Genomic DNA, 23,426 nt, shown 5'->3' on the forward strand with positions numbered 1-23,426 from the left:
ACTGGCAAGCAAGCCCGGGTTCTCTGCAAGGGCAGCACTACCTGCTCTCAAGTGGCGGGCCACCTCCCTAAGCAGGGTGGGGGGAGGGTGGGTGGCGCCAGTCACAGAACGGACGAGCCCACTATAGCCCGGAGCAGTGGGGGCCTCCGTCCGGCGCATGCGCACTGCCCGCCGGCATAGCGCGGTCTTCCCCCCACTCTCTTGTCCTGTGTGGTACGTGCTGCTTCCGCTTGCGCCGCCTCCTCCCAATTGGTTTCCGCGCGCGCGAAAAAGCCGGGGTCTCGTTCAGAGCTGTCCCGTCGTCTGCAGCCTGCAAGATGCCAGCGCGAACAGCTCCAGCCCGAGTGCCTGCACTTGCCTCCCCGGCAGGCTCACTCCCCGACCATGTCCGCAGGAGGTAGGTGCCACGCGGGTGGGGGTGAGGGGTGGGACCGATGCTGAGGCATTTATTGGGGTATCTCCGGGTGGCCCTGCGGCCGCTGACAGCCAGGGCGCGCATGCGCGGGGCAGTGTTTGGCGCGGGCTGTGCTTCCTGTCGCGCGTGCCCCTGGCTGTTGGCGCCAAAATGGGTGGGGGCCGGGGTGCTAGCAAACGCATTGACTGGGAACTTGAGGGAGGAAGGGGATCGGCCCTCCTAGCCCCCAGAAATGGAACAGGCGTGGGGACACCTTCAGGTTCCCCCGCGGGTCAGCCAGGCTCCTGGATGGCAGGAAATGCCCCTCTCCGGCCTGTGGACACCCTGAAGCCCCCACCCCGCTCCAGCCTCCACTTCCGGTGCCCTGCAGATCCCGCCGCGCCCACCCGAGGGTCCCTCCGCTGGGTCCCCTGGAGGCCCTCGTGCAGAAGGGCCCTCCTTCCCAGCCCCGCTGTCAAGTCCGAGGGTCTCTTCTCTCGCATGGTGCCGTGCAGGGCCTGGGCAGCTTGCCGTCCTCGTGGGCTTTTTTGTTTTGTTTTTATCCTAAAGTGAAGGGGCTCCCGCGATCCTGGAGCTCAAGCAGAGACGCTCCGCCTGGAAGGAGGTGGTGCTGCAGAACGGGCCCTCCACTTTGGCAGTGACATAACTGTGTCCCGAGATCCCAGAGCAATCGAGGAAACCTTTAACACCATCCAAAGTGTTTATCAGAAGGAAGGAAAGATGAATGGTAGTGAGATGTTTCGGCCCCCGCCCTATTATTTTAACCGCCGTAAGCCAGTTCTTTCCATCCTGGCGCCATCGAGGAAGCCCTTTACATTATCTAGTGTTTGTTTCGAGGAGCTAGGGAAGACAGGTAAAGTCTCCCATTTCAGTGCATATGAATCCCCCCAACCCTCGCCCGAGCAATCATGGAAGCTCTTCTGCTTTTAATGTTGTGTCAGTGGTAATGAGGGCCCCTGGGTTATGGGCCTTCCACTAACTAGAACCTTCCATGATTCCGAGGGGACGGCCGTGTGCAGGGCTTGGCGGGAACTCGATCCCGCTTCCTGTTGCAGAAGGGCATCGTCAATCAGTTCATTCCTGAAAGCTTGTCCCGCGTGTCATTATGCATTAGTCATAGGTGCCCTGACTAGTGCTGGACATATTCCAACCCGATTGCTCTTTCCATGGGTTAGTTTACTGGGGTGATGCCAGGCCGATTCCCATCTGAGCTTCGGGGGATAAAGTGGGAGAAGAGGCAGAAGTCCCCTTGTCAAACACTGCCCACCCCTGTCCCCAGCTTGCCGCCAGAGCTGGACCTGAAGCTCTGTGCCACACGTTTTCTACCACTGAGCTACACACCTCCAGCCCTGGCACTTTTTCTTGGAGACAGGATTCTTGGTGAGTTTTCCAGACTGGCCTGGAATTCTCCATCTCCCTGCCTGTGTCTCCTCAGTGCTGAGATTACTGGCATGTGCCACCATGATGGTTTGGGTTTGGTTTTTGAATGCTTGTTTTTGGTTGTGTAGACATAACAATCCGAAGCCTTCGTGACACACCTCAACAGATTTCTTTTACAATTTACTATCAAAATTACTACATACATAATTAAAGTATTCGGCTTTCTTAAAGTTAGACACTGCTATAACTTTCTGTCTTCTGTCTTTTCCAGTCCAACCTCTGGTTGGTTTGTTTACACGTGTATGTTTTATTTTTGTTTTCATTTCCAGGAAGGGATTCCTGTAGGCCAAGCAGGCTAGCCTCAGGCTGGCCTTTTAACCCAGGCTAGCCTTGATCTCTTGTATCTGCTTGAGTGCTGGATTACAGGAATGTGACACCATGCCTGACTTAACTTTTCTTGACTTAGAAAAACTTGCTAGCAAAATATCTACAGCATGAGATACAAGAGGCGCCTGCATCTGGTAGGTTGGTCAGGAGCTGAGGTTGGCAGTGTGGCAGCTTCCATCCATGCTGCTGGTCTGTATTTAAATGGCGGTTTGTTTAAATAGGAGTCTGCATAGTTCTGCCACATGTATAAAATAGAGTATTTTCAACATTTGGATTTTGAGTCTTTTCTTTAGTGTGTATGTGGGTATATGCTACAGCTTGTGGGTGGTCAGGACCCGTGTAGGAACTGGCTTTTCCACAGGCTCGGGTATGAGAACTCAGGACACCAGGCTTGGTAGCATTCCACTTACCTGCTGGATTATCTTGCCAGCCCCAGACTGACAGTCTCTGAAATAGAGTCCTGTATCTTTGAAAACTCAAATCATGCTTTCTAGTGAGACGTGGTGGCCGTGGCCTGTAACATCAGCCTTTGGGAGGCAGGAGCAGGAGGATCACAGATTAGAATCCAGCTAAGGCCTCATTTCAGGCGTTCACACCTTGCAAGGTTAGGGTTCTTTTCCTGAACCTTTCCATAGTAGGAGTCCTCACTTGACATGAGATTCTAGTTTCTTTCAGAGTTTTTATTAAAGACTTTGTTTCAAGGCATGGTTTCTATGTAATTCATCTGGTCTTGATCTTACTATCCTGTGCCTTTTGAGTGATGTGTGTTACATACCTGGCTTGTTCTTTATTAACTTGTGTATAAATGGTGTGTGTGATATACATGTGCACACACGCACATCTATATGTACACATATACACCCAGGCATGTGTTAAGGGACAACTTCTTAACATTATGTACATGTGTTCCACGGTGTGCGTGTGGCAGTTAGACGTGGTGTTTATTACTCTCCTCCACCTTTCTGTGGATTTGGGTCAAGCTGAGGTCTTCATGGATGTGTGACCAGTGCCCATCTCACCAAGCCATAGTTAACTACGTTTATCTATCCGCGTCTGCGTGTGTACACACTTATTTAGCACAATGTGTGTATGGAGTCAGATGATCCCTTTCCCGAGTCCGTTCTTCGGGGTCCTGGAGATGGATGTCGGGTGCCTTTGCCCACTGAGCCATTTCATCTGACCCTAAAATATTTCATTTTGATACCATTTTAACTCTGTAGCCTCAGCTAGTGTGGAACTCTATGTAGACCAGGTTGCCCTCGAACTCAGATATCCACCTGCCTTTGCCTCTTAAATACTGGGATTAAAGGCATGTGCCACTACGCCCAGCTTAAAGAGCTTTTTTAAAAAATTTTTATTACATTTGAACTTTTTGGAATTGGTTTCTTGCCTTCTGCCTTCTGCTGGGGCTTGGGGAGTAGGTAGGTTGAGTCTTTGTATAGGCACTCTGCTGTGAGTACTTGTTCACCGCCTGTGTGCCTGGTACCCAAGGAGCCAGGGCAGGGCACTGGATCCCTGGAACTGGAGTTTCACTTTTCATCTCTTTTTGTTTTTGTTTTTCTTAGACAGGGTTTCTCTGTGTAGCCCTGGCTGTCCTAGAATTCACTCTGTAGACTAGGCTGTCCTCAAACTCAGAAATCCCCCTGCCTCTGCCTCCCAGAGTGCTGGGATCAAAGGCGTGCACCACCACCACCACCCAGCTTCACTTTCAATTTTATTTGCTTTTGTTTGCGACGAGGTTTCACTGAGGTTTCACTATATAGGACCTCAGCTATTCCAGTACTTGATGTGTAAATTAAGCTAGCCTGGGGCTGACAAGGCCCGCCCCTACCTGTGCCTCTGACTAGGGGACTAATTACCTTTTCTTTGAGCCGGGTTGCTTACAACCTTGCTACTCTATTCTGTTAGTCTGCCTGGCCTGCAGGCTCAGGGGTCCTTTCCCAGGCCATGTCTGTCTGAGTTTTGAGATCCAGACCGTCCTTGTGTGACAGTCACTTTACTGACCTCTTCAGTCCTTTTCTGATTGGGTTTTTCAGACAGTCAGGTAGCCCGGACTGGTCTCACAATTCCTGTGTAGCTTAAAACGACCTGGACTACTCCTCCAGGCGCGGGCATCCATGCCTGAAGGCACACTGGATTCTGTGGTGCTAGCGAAGGAACCGGGAGCCTCCGATGTGCTAGGCAAGCGCTCTAGTCGCTGACTTCTCTCTTCAGTGCATTTAAGGTCACTCCTCAGAAGGATAACACAGCCTTGCTTAACTCAAGTAGGGGGCACGTCGAGTTCTGTGACCTAAACTTAATTTTTGCTGTGCTGAAGTTGAACCCGGACCTGTGTGTCTCTTAGTTCTCTGGGGGAGGGGTTGGGGGAGTGGGGGACATCTCTCGCTGCAGCAGATCTGAAGCGTGCACTTGTTGGACAAATGTCTTGTTAAATCCTATGCTGTTCCTTACAGCTATGTGGTTGTCACCTTAATCTTGGTACCCTGTCCATGTCTATTTGTTTTTTTATTTCTGTGTATGTCATGCGCATGCATGTGCCCAGAGAGCGCACAAGGAGGCGTCAGACCCCGTGGAGCTGGGGTTACACGGGGAGGGGGTGCTGTGAGCTGCCTGACCCGGGGGCTGAACTTAAGTCCTCTGTAAGAGCGGTGCTTGCTGATTGCCACCAAGTCATCCCTCCAGGGCTCCCCACCTATTCTGGGGGGACACTGGGGATAGACCTCAGGGCAGATATTTTACCACTCAGTGGGCTATCTGAAAAATAGGGCTGGGGCTGGCTGCTCCTCGGAGTAGGCCAGCTGAACTCTTGGTAGTAGGTTAGGGCTCCAGCCTGGAGGTCTCCGCCCTGGGCCCTCACAGCAGGGAGCCGGGAACGACTACCCTCCAGGTGCCAATGTCTTCAGGTACTCTGTGGGATAGGCGGCTGGCTTTCGTTCCAGGCTTGCTTGTAGAATGATCGAGGCTTGTTCTTTCTGCAGCTTGCCTAGGCATTCTGTGTGCCAGGTCTCAAGTCACCCTTCTGTTTTAAAACTGGGTCTTTGTAGCCCAGGCTAGCTTTTAATTCTCTGTCCTCCTGCCTCAGCCTTCTGGTGCTGCTGGGATTGCTGGCATGAGCTAGCTGCCAAGCCTGGTTTGGCTTGTAGCTCTCTTTCTCAGAGGGTGAGGTGACTTTCTGTGTATCTTCTTAGTGCTGGCCGTGGGTCTGGGCCTCCGGGACACGCCAGGCTTGTGCTGTGCCTCTGCGCCACACCTGGGGCAGACACTGCTGTTCTCTTGCTGTAGGTCAGGAATGAGGGGTGGGATGGGTAGAGAAGAAACCAAGATGTCCCTGGGCTGGATTCCTTCTGGAAACGGGCCGGGAGAGGGTCCTCCTGGGGAGTTGACTCTTTAGTTTCTTGCTGTTTATGGAAAATATTTTTGTTTTTCTTTTTTTTTTTTTAAGATTTATTATTTATTTTGTTATATGTAAGTACACTGTAGCTGTCTTCAGACACTCCAGAAGAGGGCGTCAGATCTCATTACGATGGTTGTGAGCCACCATGTGGTTGCTGGGGTTTGAATGCAGGACCTTCGGAAGAGCAGTCGGTGCTGTTAACCGCTGAGCCATCTTGCCAGCCCCCCTTTTTGTTTTTCATGACAGGGTTTCTCTGTGTAGCCCTGGCTGAGTGTGTAGACCAGGCTAGCCTTGAACTCGGATTGCCTGCCTGCCTGCCACTGCCTTCCAAGTGCTGGGTTTAAAGGCATGTGCCACCACACTTGGCCCAAATTTCTTTTTTGTAATTTCAAGACAGAGTTCCATTGTATACTTGTGGGTGATCTTGAATGTGGCTTCCCTCCTGCACCCTTGTGAGTACTGTGACGGTGTGTAGCGCCTCTGCAGCATGTGTGCCTGTGTGAGTGCAGGTGTGCTCCTCAACGTGTAGATAGACAGCTGAGGACTAGCTTAACTGACTTGTTATTAATTGAAAAAATGGCAGTTACTATAGTGGGGGGGGGGGTTGCTGTCGTATATGTGAAGGGCAGAGGTCAAATTGTTGGCATTGACACTCTTTCCACCTTTGTGTGGATTCTGGGGATCAAATTTAGGTTTTGGGACTTGAAAACTCTTAACCACTGAGTCATCTCACTGGTGTTTGATCTCTCTCTCTCTCTTTCTCTCGCCTCTCTTTCTCTGTCTCTCCATATACAGAGATTTAGTATGTGTGTGTGTGGGGGGGGGGGGCAGGCCAGAGGTCACTGTTGGTTCTTTTCCAAAATTATCTCCATTTTATTTTTTGAGATCTTTCTCACATGGCTGGAGAGATAGCTCAGAGGTTAAGAGGACTGTCTTCTCTTCCAGAGGTTGAGTTGGTGACTCATCTGTAACGAGGTCTGGTACTGTCTTCTGACCAGCAGGCATACGTGCTGAATACATAATAAATAAACCTTTAAAAAAAAACAAAAACTTTCTCGGTGAGCCTAGCGCTCTTGTCTGGACCGATTGCTAGCTAGCCAGCCTGGGATTGTTTTCTCCATTTTCTGCTTTTCACGTGGGTCCCAGGATCCTCGCTTGGGCCCTCGCTGAGTCATCTTCCCATCCCGCTTCTCTTGTGGCTTCAGACTTATTATGTAAGTGAGGATGACCCGAGACTCGTGATGTTCCTGCCTAGCCTCATGAGTGTTGGAGTTGTGGGTGTGCGCCACGGTGTCTGGCTAAGGCCAAACCGAGTGGTCTCCAGCTTCTGAAGCGTCTGACAGGGAGACTCCTGCCCTTCACTCGGTCTTCCATGCCACCACCTCCTCGGTTTAAAGCCAGCCTCTTAGGCCAGGTCCCCGTGTGTCTGACCCTTCTCCGTGGTTCAGCACCTTTTGCAATGTGGCTAGAGGGCTCTGGGCCGGGGGAGTTAAGTGATTTAAGCCCATGCTGATTGTCCCTGATAAGCTTCCCATCTTTCATTGGAAAATGCTGGAATCTTAGTCACATCTGCAGAGTCGATGTTGCCAAATAACTTAAGAGTCACGGGTCCTGGGGTCAGTGCCACAGCATCTTGTGAGAAGGGACCCAAGACATTATCTGATCCATCAGCTGGCCTCACCCCATCTGCCTGGTCAGAGCAGGGGCCTGGTGGAGGGTGGAGCTGGGTGGGAGAGTGTGCCTTTAGCATATCTAAGGCCCTGGCTCCCATCCCCAGCAGCCGACAGAAAAGGCAGGACTCTGGAACAGGCCCTGTTGTGCTGCCAAGATGGGTTTCAGACCAGCATTTCTGGTTTAGGATGTTGAAATAACTTAACCTTTGCAATCCCTCTAGTTCATGTTTCTGTCAGACAAATTTTCCCTAAAAGAATGGCTCCGATGTTGCGGTCTCTCCTCTCCCGTGATCCTCTTGATGGCCTTGCAACAAGATGCCGACTTCTGAGCGTCTCACATTTGCCCGCACCTCTCTGGGCTTACCTTTTGGCCTGACACTGTCATGGCTGTTTTGTGGGTGTCTGAGAAACAGCTTCCACCCTGGGCTCTGCTGGGGCGGCTCCCTCTGCCTCGGTCACCCCTTCATGCTTCTGGGCTTGTTCCCTCTTCAGGGAAGAGCTCAAGTGTTTTATGTTCTATTTGTTGTTTCTCCTCTTGAGGCAGGGTTTCTCTGTGTAGCCCTGGTTGGCCTAGAACTCACTCTGTAGACCACACTGGCCTTGAGCTCAGAGCTGCCCGCCTCTGCCCCCTGAGTGCTAGGATTAAAGGTGTGTGCCACTGTGGCCCCATGGAGAGCTCAAATTTTTACTGTTCATCTCCATTAGATGTGCTAAGATCAGGTTTGTTGTGTTTGTGTACAGCATGTATGTGGAGGGTCAGGACTGCAGGAAGAGGTTCCTCCCCCACCTCCATCCCCTTTGGTTGCACGTTGGTCAGGCTTGGTGGGAGGGGCCTTTACTCACTGGGCCCTCTTTCGCTGGAACCCGACATTACATTGTTTGAGACAGGATGGAGTCATTTGATCCAGGCTGGCCTGGAACTTGTCACCCTCCTGCCTCTACCTCTTTGGGTGTTGGTATTCCAGCGCAGTGCTGCTGCACCTGGCTCTGTTTGCCTGCCCTTCCAAGGCTTGTGTGTCGTTCATCTTCCTTAGAGGGCTAGGTGGTTGGAAGTAGTTACGGATGAATTCTAGCCTGTCAGGTTAGCATGGGGGTTAAGGATGGTTTTGAGTTCCCCACTGGAGAAGTGGACTTTCTCATTCACTTAGTTTGCTTTTTGTAGCATGGGCTAGCCGTGAACTCCCCATTCTGAGTGCTAGGATCCCAGGCCTGTACTAGCACACCGGATTGAGTCTTTCTTGGAGGAATCTTGGGATCTAGAGACTGTTGAGCGATGGTCACGGTAGCTGTGTCCCACCACGACGTTAAGGGAGCGTAACTGAGTTTGGGAGTATGACTCAGTCGGCCTCTTGTCCCACACGAGAGTTTGTGATTTCATCCGAGCTCAGGTGGGGCACAAACAGGACCACCCAGTCACATGGGCTGTCGCAGCAGCTGTGTTTATGCCTCTGGCTACGAATGTCCACTGCTGCAGCTGCCTTTCTTTGAGTCTTGCCTTTGGCTAAGTACTGTAGGGTAACTTACTGTAGGGATGACTGTGGTCCCGCTGGCCCGAGCTCCTGGAAGGGTTTTCTTTTCATTTGGGTGCTAGGGTAGGACTTGGGACGTTGTGTGTGTTAGGGGGTGTGCTCTGCCACACTCCAGCCTGAGCTTCAAAAAAAAAAATCACCAGCCAGGGGGTGGTGGCACACGCGTTTAATCCCAGCACTTGGGAGGCAGAGGCAGAGGCAGGCGTATTTCTGAGTTTGAGGCCAGCCAGGGCTACACAGAGAAACCCTGTCTGGGGGGGGGGGGGGGAGAAAAAAAAAACCCAAACCCAAAAACACCTTAGTTATTTGTGTGGAGCCAGGCTAGCCTTAAACTCTTTACGTAGTCTAGGCTGGCCTCGTCCTCTTGAGTCTCTTGCCCCCTGACTCCCAAGTGTGTGTTACCACACCTGTGTTACTGGGTGCTGGGGATGGCACCCAAAATGTGTGCATGCCCGACACGTATTCTCCAGGCCTCAGCTGCCAAGAACTGCGTCCCCGCTATACTGTAGCTAGCCGCGAGTCCACCTGCAGGGTGTAGAGCATCTTTCCTAATCGAAAGCTCCCCGTGCCGACTGCCAGGCTGGTAGGCAGGGCAGGTTCCTGTCTGCGAACATCAGGCTAGTTACCCAGCTTGTTACAGGGTGAGGCGCCTCACTGTTTGCCTGCTTTCTCCGGGGTCTAGGCACTCCTGTTCAGGAGTGGCGCTAGGAGGGGACAGTGCCACACACACACAGCAATTAGAGTAACCATGGGGACCCTGGTCCTGCAGCTGCCGGGAAGACTGGATTTGCCCTCTAGTTACTGAAACCTGAGAAGCCAGACTTGGGAGCTGCTGGGGTGGGCAGAGATGCACAAGCCAGGCCCCTGTGGTGTGTTGCCTTCTCTGACAGACACCCACCTAGCTGGTTAGACCTGTTCACCCTCCATTGCCCCCAGGCTCCCAGGCTGAGTAACAGGTGGCCTCTTCTGTGTCTCTCCCTGACCAGAGAGGTAAGAGAATCTTCAGTAATCTTGATCAGTTGTCAGAAATCCAATAGAATTCTGTGCTTGTGTGCTTAGGTGCACATTCTGGAGGCTGAGCTCTGAGATTTCGGCCTGCTGTATTGTCCCTCCCTGTGTGGTGCTGTGCGTGGGATCCAGGGCCTTCACATGCCTGCCAGGCCCAAACTCTTACTCCTGAGCTGCGCTGTCAGCTCACCAGTTCACCTCTTGTTTCTCCTCCAGCTCCTCAGCATGTGGGTATGTGGGCGTGCCTGATACCCTGCACCCGTCTCTCTTCCCATTTATCAAGTTCTACAGTAGAGGGCGGCCAGCCATACAGGAGCCTTCAGGAGCCATCAGCTGGCTGGTTCCTACAGTGCAGCTGTGACTCATGCTGACATCAAGCATGCTGTGGGAGGCCTTTTAGGAGCTGACCCAGTTAGGGAAAACAGTTGTAGGTCATCCGGGTTAGAGAAGGACCCTGACTGACAGCTCCCCATATCCTTTATTTATTTATTTTGTTTTTTTCCGAGACAGGGTTTCTCTGTATATAGCTCTGGCTGTCCTGGAACTCACTCTGTACACCAGGCTGGCCTGGAACTCAGAAATCCGCCTGCCTCTGCCTCCCAGAGTGCTGTGATTACAGGCATGCACTACCACCGCCCGGCCCCATATCCTTTCTTGTATATTTTCCCTCTGCTTAGAAACAGGGTCTCCTGTAGTCCAAGCTAGCCTCAAACTCACATTGTACAACCAGTGATGACAGTGAATTTTTGATCCTCCCCTTTGTGCTGAGTCCTGGAATTACAGGAGTGTACCACAGTATCCAATTTTCGCAGAGCTGGGGATGGAGCCTAGTGCCTCGTGCATGCTGGGCATGCCCTCCCCTGGCCGAGCCGTATCTCCAGCCATGTTATTGGAGGGACGGTGTCACTGTGTAATCCAGGCTGTAGTCTGTAGAGTGCCAGTCTTGACGGGCGGTGTGAGCAGCTCTCCGATGTAGGTGGTCCCAATCCCTTTCTGGTAGAATGCTCAGGTTACTAAGGACATCGTGGGAAGGCATAGTGGAACATGCTAGAACTTCAGGGGTGCTGGGTCATGGTTGTAGTTAGCACTTGGGAGGTGCAGACAGGAGGAGGAGATCGAGGCACCCAGCTGTGTGAGACTCTTACTTCCATAGAACAGCCAGAAAAGTTGATGCTAGACACCAGGGCCAGGGGTCAAGGAGGCTGCCCTGTTTCCCCAACACTCAAGCCTTAGGTTCGTTCCTATCTCCCTTTTTCGTTTCTTTTTCTTTTTTGAGGATACAATTCTCACTGTGTTACCCCAAGCTGGCTGCAAAGTTACAAGCTCGCGTGATCCTCCTGCCTCAGCAGGAGCCTAATGCCACACCACAATCACCACCACCACCACCACCACCATTTTTTTGGTTTAGATTGATTTTCAGAGGTAAATGAGAATTATTTATTTATATTTATTTCCTTTACCCAGGCTCAAAGACTTGGAGAGAGATGGATTAACAGAAAAGGTAACTGCTTTTCCTTCACATACTTGTGTGTGTGTTCTTGTGTGCTTTTGCATGTGTTCGCATATGTGTGAGTACCTATATGCAGTCAGGTGCATGCAGAGGCCAGAGGTTGACGTTGGTATCAGTCACTGTGCACTTGTTTACTAAGGTAGAGACCCACTGAGTCTGAAACTCATGGGTTTGGCCGGTCTAAAGTGTCAGCTTGGTGTGGGAACCCTGTCTGCCTGAGCGCTGAGACTGTAGGCTGCCTACTGTGTCTGCCAAGCTTCTGTGCTAGACCTGAGCATCTGAACCCCTATCTTCATGCTTGTACAGTACGTGTCTTCCCAGAGGAAGGAAGCCTGGGGCACTGTGAGCTCTATGCCCATGCTGACCTGACACTTAGCTGCGCCCTCACTCTCCGGTTTCCTAACTTCTCTTTCCTGCCGTCCCTGCCTCTGGAGTGCTGGGGGGGGGGGGTGACCCAGGACTCGGTGTGTGTGTGTGTGTGTGTGTGTGAGAGAGAGAGAGAGAGAGAGAGAGAGACCCAGGTTGGTTTTGTTTTGTTTTGAGGCAGGGCTCTGACCCATAGCTTGGGCTGACCCGGAGCTTAGCAGGTAGCTCAGAGCGGCCTTCAGTTCCAGCAGCCTTCCCCGCCTGAGCTTCCCGAGTGTTGAGCCCGCAGGTATCCTACCCCGAGCCTGGCCCCGTATTTAGGTTTTGGCAGAGCCAGGGTCGCCTCTCGCCCCAGCTGCTGGGACAGTAGGCATCTTCTGTATTAGTTTGTTAATTGCTAGCTTGAAAGTTTGGGGTTTCTCATCTATGTCCTTCCCACAGGAGTGTGTGAAAGAGAAATTGAACTTACTACGTGAATTCCTGCAAGCAGAAATAAAGAGTCAGTTGTGTGACTTGGAAACCAAATTACTTAAGGAGGAGTTGTCTGAGGTAAGTCTCTTCTTTTTCCCAGTTTCCAGAAAGCTGCCTGCTTCCAGGTCTGTGACCAGAGGCAGAGGCTCCTGTGTGTCCTACTGTGATGTCTTCTAAGTTATCCTTTCCTGTTGCAGGAAGGCTACCTGGCTAAGGTCAAGTCCCTCTTAAATAAGGATTTGTCCTTGGAGAACGGAACACGCTCTCTCTCTCAGAAAGCTAACGGTTGTCCTGCCAACGGGAGCCGGCCAACCTGGAGAGCAGAAATGGCAGACTCCAACAGAACCCCAAGATCCAGGTCCAAGCCTCGGGGACCCAGGAGAAGCAAGTCGGACACTGAGGCCCTTTGTAAGGACACGTGACGTACTGGTCTGTGGTTGGTTGTTTTGAAGACGGTACCTGTCAGTATAGCTCAGCCCGGCCCTAGAAGTCTGTCCTGCTTCAGCCCCATGCTGGCATGGTAGGCCTGTGCTGTCTCAGTTGGCTTGTTTGATTCTTGGAGGCCATGGTTCATTTGAAGAGACGGTCCATGATCCACATGTATTCTAGTTGCTTGCTTGCTGTGGTACTGAGAAGGAAGGAAGCCTGGGGCACTGTGAGCTCTATGTCCATGCTGACCTGACACTTAGCTGCGCCCTCATTCTCTGGTTTCCTAACTTCTCTTTCCTGCCGTCCCTGCCTCTGGAGTGCTGGGGGGGTGACCCAGGACACGGTGTGTGTGTGTGTGTGTGTGTGTGTGTGTGTGTGTGTGTGTGTGTGAGACCCAGGACGTGTGGGGTGTGCTGGGGGGGTGACCCAGGACACGGTGTGTGTGTGTGTGTGTGTGTGTGTGTGTGTGTGTGTGTGTGTGTGTGTGTGTGTGTGAGACCCAGGACGTGTGGGGTGTGTGTGTGTGTGACCCAGGACTCGGGTGTACTAGGGGAGGAAGGGCACTTGATCTTCCAAGCCCAGCCCTGCCTGTTTCTCTCTGGGAGGGAGGGGAGATGGAGATGGAGCCCAAGTGCACAGGTGCTGTACTGGGCCTGCCTCCTGCTTACTCTGAGCATTTCTGCCTAGCTTGGACTCCCACACGTGGTCCCTACGTGAGGGTTCAATTCGGGATCTTGAGGTTTATAATGGTGTAGACATTGCCGTCTGGGCTGTATGATACTGTTTCCAGATACTAAGCAATGGCAGTTCTAAGGGGCTGTCTGCTGACCCGTGTAAGCTGGTGTTCAGTTTATAGTCCAGATTGAGAGCCAAGAAATGTGCGTTCTTACAGCGCCTGCAGTCACTTGTTCTTGAAGTATGCCATGTCCCTTTCTCTTGTTTCACGCAGTCAAAGCTTCGTCTAGTTCTGCGGCTACAAGGAGAACCACCAGGCAGACCACCATTACGGCTCACTTCACGAAGGGGTTAGTAGTGACATGGCCGGCTAGCATCCTCCGGGCCTTGGAACTTTGGGGAGAAAATGAGTCCTAGTGAACTTCCCTGCCTTCCATAGTTTTTACATTTTGTTTTAGTACTGAGGACAGAACTCAACGTCTTGGTCTTGTTAGGGACTCTACCACTGAGCCATGCCCTGCCCCCTCATCAGGGGTTCTAGGCAGGGCTTTCCCACTGAGCTACGCCCTCCCCTCTCCTGGGGCATTCTAGGCAGAGGATTTCCCACCAAGCCACACTGCAGCCTCACTTAGACGTTCACCTTGTAGGGTTTGGTTCACTAGACTCTGACAGACATTACTGTAGACGTCTCTGTTTTCACCTGTGAGAAAACTTTAAAGCACACACACAAAGCTGTCGACGACATCCAAGAACCCTTACGCTGAGTCAGATGTCTCCGCAGTTCAGAGCACCAGCTCTTGCAGAGGACCCAGGTCTGATTCTCTGCCCCCACATGGCTGCTAACAACCTTCTGTAACTGGCCATCTGCCGCCCTCTTCCCGGCTCCTTGGGCACTGCATGCATGTGGTGCACAGACCAACAAAGCTTGACCAAAACAAAGACCCCTCATACCCGCCACTGAGTAGTAGAAAATAAAGCTTAACTCTGCGCTCAGGCCTTCGTGAGCTACGCCTGTAGTGGAACCTTGCTTCATACGGCCGACACAGCCGACTTCATACCAATATGAATACCACACCTATGGTGTGGGTTTTTTTAAAAAAGATTTAATTTCATCATATGGATGTCTTACCAGCGTGTGTGTCTGTGTACCACACTGTACAGTGCCTGTGTACATAGGAGGTTCTTGGATCCCCTGGGACTGGACATATCAATGCTGGGCCCTGAACCCAGGTTCTCCGTAAGAGCAAGCCATCTCTCCAGCTGCACATATGTTCCTATACGTACGTACGTACATACATACATACATACATACATACATAGTGTGTCTATGTCATGTGTATATGCGTTTGTGCAATGCGATCCCCCATCCGGCCAGCCGTGATCTAGGTGGAACTCAGGTCTTTAAGAGCACTGGGCGCTCTTAATCACTGAGCCATCTCCAGCACACAGTGTTTCTCTGAAACATTAGAACATCGCCTGCCACTTTGTTAGTCTCAAAGAAATAGCTCTAGACAGCGATGGCTTCTTACAGAGATAACAGATTTTTTGACAGAGATAACTCTGCTCTTTGAGTCAGCCTCAAAGTATGAAGCTGTGCAGCTCTTTTAAAGAAGACTTGTTTTTGTTTGTTTGTTTGTAACTTTTTTTTTCCCAAGACAGGGTTTCTCTGTGTAGCCCTGTCTGTTTCCAGAACTCACTCTGTAGACCAGGCTAGCCTTGAACTCAGAAATCCGCCTGCCTCTGCTTGCCGAGTGCTGGGATTAAAGGTGTGCATCACCACCGCCCGGGTAGAAAACCGGGTTTTAATTTCCAGAACCTACATGGTGGTTTATAACCACTGTAACTCAGGGATCTGATGTCCTCTGCTGGCCTGTGCAGGTATCAGGCACACAGTCCATAGATACGCATGCAAACCAAAACCTCCTTAAACCCTAAAAAAGCTGCAAATGGAGATGACCTAGTCGGCAAAGAGTTTGCTTGCTCTGCAAGCACAAGAACCTGTGTTTGAATCCCCAACACGTGTTAAAAGCCAGGAGTGCCCATGCTAGTTTGCAGTCTTCGTGTGGATGGGGTGGACACAGGCAGATCCTGTGCCCTGGCTGGCTAGGCAGTGTAGCTAAGCCAGTGAGCTCCAGGATCAGGCATATAGTGCTGCATGGTGGAAGCGCACAGATCTGATCCCAGCACTTAAGGGCACCTGCTGCTCACAGCCACTGGTAACTCCAGTCCCAGAGGATCTGACACCCCTGACTTCCACAGGCGCTACACACCGCAGTGCATAGACACACGAACCGGCAAAGCACTCATAAACATGAAATTAAATCTAAATTTTTTTTTTTGTTTAAAAACAAATATATGGATATGCTCACAATGCCCGTAACCTTAGCTCCAGGGGCGTAGCTCTCCTGGTCTCCCAAGAGCACAGCGCACACACACTAAAATAATACAAGTAACTATTAAAACCCTTCAGATGGGCTCCTCCTGGCATGGAAGAAACCTAGACCTTTAAGAGGCTCTTCTGTGAGAGAAGGGAAATCACTAAGGATCACTGGGCAGCTGGGGGGGGGGGGAATCTCAGAACTAACAGCCTCCTCCTTACTGTGTGACAGCCCTGCTAAACGGAAACCCAGGGAAGAATCGGAAAAGGATAGCCCAGATGAGTCTGCAGAGGAGAGAGATCAGGTGGGCCGGCACTGTCAACGCTTTGATTTTATTTGCTGGCAGACTGAGGAAAGGTGGTCACTCTGTCTAAACACAGCCTCCTTATAGCGGGGGTGTTCCAGAGTATGCAAGCTAGAGGGGGGGGGGAGGGGCAGCCTGGGGACGGAATGGTGCTGGAGCCCAGCGGGTTTGAAAACGGTGGCCCAGCAGGCTGGAGTGCTGTGACAGCGGATGCTTTAGGGGACAGTGCTATTTAGTTTATTATTTTCAATGTTGGGAGCAAACGTCCACCCTAGCTAAGCACTGTACCATGGAGCTCACGTGGGGCCCCAGCTTTTGATATATACAGATATATTGAGACAGGATTATGTCACCCAGGCTGGGTTTGAGCTCTGCTTCCTGTTCGATCTTCCTGTCTCCACCTCCCGAGTACTAGGTTGGCAAGCATGGACCACCATCACCAGCCGCTTGGTTGGGAGGTCTGTGTGTGTTTTGGGCTTTGTGTGTGGGTTGTGCTCGTGTCTGCAGGTACCCAAGGGAGCCAGAGATGCCTGGTACCTGGAGCCAGAGTTCAGGGGCAGTTACGAGCCACGGGAGATGGGTACTGGGAACTGGAGTCGGGCTCTCAAGAAGAGCAATATGTACTCTAGGGACTGAGCCGTCTCTCCACACACCCAGGCTGCCCCTCTTTGAGACAGGATGTCACTGTGTCCAGGCTGCCCCGAAACTGTAGCTTAGGGTGGGCACGCTCTTCCAGTGGTCCTCTTGCCTCGGTCGCTTGAGTCCCGAGTTGCAGGCGTGGACAAGCATGCACGTTCTCCCTACTTGTTTAATTTGTTCTACCTTTCGAACCAGCATTGACCTCTTCTCTTCTTCCCTCTGCCCAGGATAAGAAACGCAGAATTGCAGACACGGAGCGGTAAGAACCCATGCACTCCGATCTGTCTCACTTACAGAAATTGCCTTCTGAAGAGCTGGAAAGAGTTCTGTAGTAACTATAAACCTGTTCAGGGTGCTGAGTTAGGGGCCAGATTATCAATCCTTCGGTTCCTCATCACAAAAGGAGATGAGGTCTCCTGGTATCGCGAGGCCTGGGTTGGTAAGAGAACATAGTGTCTGTCACAGTTCTGGGGTGGCGATTGCTGTCGGTAGAAGTTGGGCTGCTTCTGGGTCTGAGCTGCTTGGGTCCTGCCTCCGTAATATTCTGCTTTGCCTGACAGTGGTGCTGGAGTTTCTGTGCAGAAACCGGAAGGAACAGGGCCAGGAACCCAGCTGTGTCAGGAAGAGCAAGGTGAACAGGTAAAGCCCGCCCTCCCCTGCTTCTTTCCTTGAGCGCCTCTCTAGTCCTGGGAGGGCGGTGGAGGCGGGGAGAGTGGGGAGGTGTGCGACAGCTGACTTAGGGAGCCTTGAGGGAAAGCCTCTGTGGTGGTCTGCGCTGTGGTGGTCTCCGCTGTGTGCTTGGAGGGGCCATAACATCCACAGACAGAGCCGCCGCCTGGGCTGGGCTCGAGCTGTGAGCTCTGCGGCACAGCAGTTGCACAGCATGCTTGAAGCTCTGGTTCCTTCCCGGGGACCCTCAGCCCTTGACTGGGGTGCGGTCAGCTCTCTCCAACAAGCCACGCTGGCAGGAAGGAGGGTGCCGGGCCCGGGCCCGCGCAGATTCTTTTTGATACGTCTTTATTTATTTATTTATTTATTTATTTATTTATTTATTTATTTATTTATTTATTTATTTAAACAGCTAAGCTTAGTTGGTGATGTGCTTGCCTGGCATGAATATGCAGCCTTGGGTTTCATCATCTGCAGGAACTACAGAAAATTCCCAGGCACACTTAGTCCTAGTCCTGGGGAAATAGAGGTCATCCTTTTCTACATAGCAGGTTCAAGATCAGCCTGGACTACATAAGACTTTTCTCAAAGCCGGGCTGTGAGGCGCACGCCTGTAATCCCAGCACTCTGGGAGGCAGAGGCAGGCGGATTTCTGAGTTTGAGGCCAGCCTGGTCTACAGAGTGAGTTCCAGAACAGCCAGGGCTACACAGAGAAACCCTGTCTCAAAAAACCAAATCCAAAAAAAAAAAAAAAAAAAAAAAAAACCAAAAAAAACAAAGACTTTATCTCAAAAGGCACCCAAAAAAAAAAAAAATTACTACCTTTATCGTGGCATGTGGATATGAAAAACGGCTTTTAGGGGTTCTTTTCTTACCCCGGAGCCCAGGAAGCTCAGGCCCTCAGTCCAGGCAGCAAGGGTCTTCAGCCGCAGAGCATTTCGCTGGCCCTGTGTGGCAGGCCTTTGTGCTTACTGAGGTACCTCCCTCGCCTGTTAAAAACCCTTGCTTTGGTGTGTGTGCACTGCAGCCCCGGTTCACTCTGGCTTTTCCTTCCCTGCCCACAGGGTTGCCTCAGAAGGCTGCCTTTGCTGTCTGCTGACAACACCAAAAGACAGTTGTTTTTCATTTTGTTTTGCTTTTTTTCTGAAACGGGGTTTCTTTTGTGTAGAAAAAACTTGACTGTCCCACAACTAGCTCTGTAGACCACACTGGCCTCCCGAGTGCTGGGACTAAAGGCTGTGTCCCCACCGCTGGGCTTCTTTAATTTTTTTAAAAGCAGAGTTGGAATTTAATAGATACTTTAATGTGGACTTATGTGAGAGTTGAGGGAAAGGCAACCTCCTAGAGCGTGGGTGTGGCTCCCCCAGAATCAGAAAGGCAAAACCAAGAGTGGTCCGGGCTCCAGGAAGAGACGCCCAGAACTGTCCTGATGATAGCATTCAGTTTACCAATCTTATTAGAATCTAGTAGGGTTACTGCAGGTCCGTTAATTCCATGGCGGGGATTCAGGAAAATTTGGGGAATTAACTTTGCTCTTGGTGGCAGTGCCAGGGTCTCAGTACGTATGTATACGTGACTGGCGTCAGATTCACTATGTAGACCAGACTGGCTTTCTGTTAATTCTTATCTCCTCTCTTAGGACGGTGACAGGAGTCTTCGACGGCACACCAGAGAGCTGTGAGTGCAGCTGCCGTGCCCCTGGCCTACGGTGGCGCTTACTTGGAGTGTCACCTTGTGAACAAGGGCTGGGACCCGCACTCGTGCATTTCGTAGTCTGGGAAATTCTACTGAGAAAACCCAGAGCAGGGCGGGCTGGAGAGGATGGCTCGGCAGTGGAGAACACGGACTACTTTCCTAAAAGATGCTGGGTTTTATTCCTGTCACATACTCCAGATCCCCGGGGCTCAGACACTCCTCTGGCACATGTGTACAGATAACATGCTGGCAGGACACCCATATATAAAACACAGCTGATGGACAGACCGAGGACCAGGGAGGTGGCTCGCTGGGAAAGGTGCTTGCTGCGGTCTGACACCTGAGCTCAGCCCCTGGGACCTGCATGAGAAAGGTTGTCTTCTGACTTCCATGTGTCTGTACTCATTCAGATAACTACAGTCCAACCAAGCTGGCCATGGCGGGGCGCTCCGTCACCTCAGTCCATGAGTTCAAGGCCGGCCCGAGCTATAGTCAACCACTGTTTCAAAAAGAAAAGAGAAGGAAAATGAGAAATAGGAGCGTTGTGGTGCACACCTTTAGTCCCAGCACTCAGGAGACAGAGGTGTAGCTGAGTTCTGAGTCAGCCAGGGTTCAGGCCAGCCAGGACTAGAGAAACCCCACTTCAACAACGAAGATAGTCTGCCTGCCCTAGCAGAGGCCGGCGTTGTTACTGGCCTGTGACCATCCCCTTACTCTGACCCTGCCTCAGCGGTCACATGGCCGGCTGGCCGGCCATCACGTTGCTAGTGGTTGTGTAAGTTAGCTTGTTCTCCTGATGTGCTGGCTGGCGGTTCAGAAGCTCAGCCACCATTGAGCTCAGACTGGCGGCTGATTCTGGCAGCCGTGGGCGGACTTAACCGTCCATGACTTAGTCCACCTGAGCACATCTTACGGGTCAGAGGCGCACAACAGCGTTGGCCTTTAATACTAATTCTGACTGTTGTCTGTAGGTTTTTTTGTATATATTTTGTTATCGAGACAAGGCTTCTCTATGTAGTCCTGGCTGTCCTGGAACTCACTCTGTAGACTGTAAAGCTTTGAACTTTATTAGAGATCTGCCTGCCTCTGCCTCCCAAGTGCTAGGAATGACAGTGCGCACCACTGCCACCTGGCTTATTTGAAGGGTTTTTTTTAACCTTTTTTTTTTTTTAAAGATTTATTTATTATATCTAAGTACACCGTAGCTGTCTTCAGACACACCATAAGAGCATCAGATCCCATTACAGATGGTTGTGAGCCACCATGTAGTTGCTGGGATTTGAACTCAGGACCTTCAGGAAGAGCAGTCATTGCTCTTAACCACCAAGCCATCTCCCCAGCCCGTCTCACACCCTCCTAAACACAGGCATCACAGGTGGATTGCCACGCCAGGCCTGCCCAGCCAGTGCCTGTGTAGCTGCTGGGCAGTCTGAACTCCGTCCTTTTCTGAGGTTTTCCCCAGCCCCAGAGACAGTGGGTTGGTGGTGGTGCTACTTTGGGTTTTTTGTTTTTTAAAGCTTCTGTTAACACCCACTTGACTCATGGCAAATATTGAAGGCCCAAGTCCAGAGGGCAACCTAGTGCCTTGATGACCAGTGTTCACAGGTGGAAATTTTTTTTTTTAATTTAATTTGCTTTTTTATTTGGCAGAGCATTGAGGCGGAGATCAAGGGAGGAACCAGACAGAGAAGCAAGACCAGGAACTCACTTGGACATGGACGATGACAAAGACAAGGCAAAGTCCTTATGTATTTAAGTGGGCCTCGCTGTGCTCTACTGGAGTGGCAGCGGTGGTGCTGGGCGGGGCCTGGGCGCGACTCCTCACTCTTCGGGCAGGTTTGCCTGGTCTCCTTTGGGGGTTGCTTGGTTGTCTCTCAACAAGCCTGCCTGCTCCTTTAAGTCCTAGGTTCAGGTCCTGACTCTCCGTCCTTCTCCCCTCTACTCACTCACTGAGCACCCTCACAACCTAAACAAGCCTGGCAAAATGGAACACACCTGCCATCTCAGCACCGTGGGGTAGAGGCAGGAGCATGATCCCAAACATGAGGATCAAGGCCAGCCTGAGCCATCAGCTGTTCCAGAATAACCAAAATCCTCCGTGCAAAGTTAAAGCCAGCTGGTGGTGCAGGGATTCTCTCAGCACATACGGAGGCTGGCCAAGCCAGTGTCCGTCTGGGCCCTCATGTCCTCCGGAAATCCCTGTGCTGCGTAGGTGACCTTGCACCCTGTGGGCGCTGTTTGCTTTTCTGTTACAGTTCTGATCAGGGAACAGAAAAGGATAGTCTGTGGCTTGAGGACAGTTTTCTGCACCTCTCGCAGAAACTGGTTGGTTGGTTGGTTGAGTGTTCCGGAACCTGGAAGACTGATTGCCTTAGGCGTTGAGGCCTCTGATAGGGTACAGGGCTCAGCCTGGGTTCCTGCTCTGTGGATCTCTGGGGCAGGAGGTGAGGCCACATGCTCACGTCTCAGGCGTCCACCTTCGATGCCTGAGAAATGTTTACCTGCTTTCCTCCCCATTGAGATTTATAGAGCGGAGCTTGAGCCCAGGCAGAGCAGGCAGTGGTGGCACACGCCTTTAATCCCAGCACTTTGGAGGCAGAGGCAGGCGAATTTCTGAGTTCGAGGCCAGCCTGGTCTACAGAGTGAGTTCCGGGACAGCCAGGGCTACATAGAGAAACCCTGTCTTGAAAAACAACAAAAAAACCAAACAAACAGGAAAAAAAAGCAACAGAAGCTCTGGTAATCGCCTCACATGCAGTAATGTGTCTGGGTCACTCTGCCCCGATGCCAATGGGTCACTGTCCGCGCTTGCCCCAAAGCGGGGAGTGTGCGTTTGTACCCATCTTATCTTCACGTGTGTATGTGGGCATGTGCGGACGTCAGAGCACAGCTGTGGGAACTGGTTCTTGTCCAACCTAGGCTCCCTGCAGTTGTCGACTTGTTCACAACTGCAGGGATCATCTTGTTAGCTAGCTCTTGGTCTGAGACTTGGATGGCCAAGCTTGCCCCCTATCCCAGAGTGCCGCAGCTCCCGTGTGGTGGGAAGGGAGGATTGAGAGTAACACTCAAATGCATCTGTGTGTGCAGACCCACTCATACCAGACGGGTTGTCGGCAGGATCCTCTTCATTCACGAGCTCAGAAACGCTGCACCGTCTAGTGTGCACTTCCTGTTGTATTTTTTGCTCCGTTTGACTCAGAACTCTGTAACCAAGGGTCCCCTTGCACTCCTGGCTCTCCTGCCCCTCACTCCAGCCCCAGTGCCAGGATCACAGGTCTGTGCCACCACCCCCAAGACATCACGCATGCTTGGCAGGCACTCTGCCCGCTGAGTCCCAGCCTGTTTTTGTGACAGTGGCTCTCTATGTAGTCTTGGCTGTCTTCAAATCCAGAGCTCCACCTGCCTCTCCCTCCTAAGGGATGTCAGAAGTATCGCCGTGCTCAGCTGTGGTTTTGTCTTTGTATTTTAAGGCAAGGTCTCAGGCCTCCCCTCGAGGTGCTAGGTGCCAGCATGACCACCACCACTAGAAACTTCTCTAGTGCCTGTTGGTGTGTGAGAAATAGGAAGTGCAAACTTGAAGCCTCTGCTCTCCCCATTTTGGCCCGGGAGAGAATCTGTCTTGTGTTCAGAACCACGCTGTTGAACCTATCCTTTTGCATCCTGCCTGGCCTCTGAAGTAACGTTGTTTTCTCCTGATTTCCTCCATTGTTTGCTTTCAGGATAGAAGAAGTTCGAGGTCCAGAAGCCAGCCCAGAGATCTGTAAGTGTCAAACGTGCTTGCGCCCTGCCGTCCACTCCTAAAGGCTCTGCTAGGGAGAGAGTCTGAGCAGACAGGGAGACCAGAGCCAGCCTGCCAGGCCTGGCTCAGGAACCTGCCAGGGTTCGCTGGGCCGCCTGCGGGCCTTTTAGCAGGAATTCTGCCTTTAGAGTCTTTGATTTTTGGTCTAGGGGTGAAAGTGTTGAACTGTCTCATGGAGCTCATGCTAACCTTGAGTTCCTGACCCAGTGCCTCTGCTTTCCCTGGGATGAGATTACAGGTGTGCACTACTGTGGACTTAAAAAGTTTGTGTGTGGGCATTATGGCCGCATTCATGCCGTTCTTCAGATCCCTGGATTTAAAGAATGTTTGTTTATATATGCAAGTTGGAGTTGGTCAGAGGCATGAAGTGCTCTCAGAGGCCCCAAGTGATTGTTGGATTTTTTTGGAGCTGGAGTCACAGGCTAGTGTGAGATGACTTGGCGAGGGTGCTGGAAACTGAACTTGGGTCCTCTAGAAGAGCAGCAGGTACTCAACTGCTGAGCGGGTTCCCCAGCCTCTTGGTTTGTGTGCCAAGAGATCCCAATGTGTTGCCCAGGCTACCCTGGAACTCACGATCCTGCTCAGCCTTCTGAGTACTAGGTTTGCAAGTGTGAACCACCACATGTGGCAGTGCTCACTTTTGTGCGTTCGTGTGCAGTCAGGAGGTGGACACAGGCTCTCACTGAACCTGCAGCTCCTGGATGT

At 51.7% G+C, this 23,426-nt stretch overlaps 1 protein-coding gene across 1 annotated transcript in view; it reads left to right on the top strand.

Moving 5' to 3' along the window:
* Positions 1 to 231: 231 nt before the first annotated feature.
* Dnmt1 (DNA methyltransferase 1) overlaps positions 232 to 23,426 on the top strand; it is a 48,034-nt gene continuing 24,839 nt past the window's right edge. The window contains exons 1-11 of the mRNA XM_052188967.1: positions 232 to 397; positions 11,251 to 11,287; positions 12,104 to 12,211; positions 12,331 to 12,541; positions 13,512 to 13,587; positions 15,847 to 15,919; positions 16,786 to 16,817; positions 17,119 to 17,197; positions 18,867 to 18,904; positions 20,573 to 20,662; positions 22,647 to 22,682. Of these exons, the coding sequence (XP_052044927.1) occupies positions 318 to 397; positions 11,251 to 11,287; positions 12,104 to 12,211; positions 12,331 to 12,541; positions 13,512 to 13,587; positions 15,847 to 15,919; positions 16,786 to 16,817; positions 17,119 to 17,197; positions 18,867 to 18,904; positions 20,573 to 20,662; positions 22,647 to 22,682 (860 nt within the window). The 5' untranslated portion in view covers positions 232 to 317. The remainder of the gene's footprint in view (positions 398 to 11,250; positions 11,288 to 12,103; positions 12,212 to 12,330; positions 12,542 to 13,511; positions 13,588 to 15,846; positions 15,920 to 16,785; positions 16,818 to 17,118; positions 17,198 to 18,866; positions 18,905 to 20,572; positions 20,663 to 22,646; positions 22,683 to 23,426) is intronic.

This window comes from Apodemus sylvaticus, chromosome 7, assembly GCF_947179515.1.
Source record: "Apodemus sylvaticus chromosome 7, mApoSyl1.1, whole genome shotgun sequence".
NCBI classification, from domain to species: Eukaryota; Metazoa; Chordata; class Mammalia; order Rodentia; family Muridae; genus Apodemus; species Apodemus sylvaticus.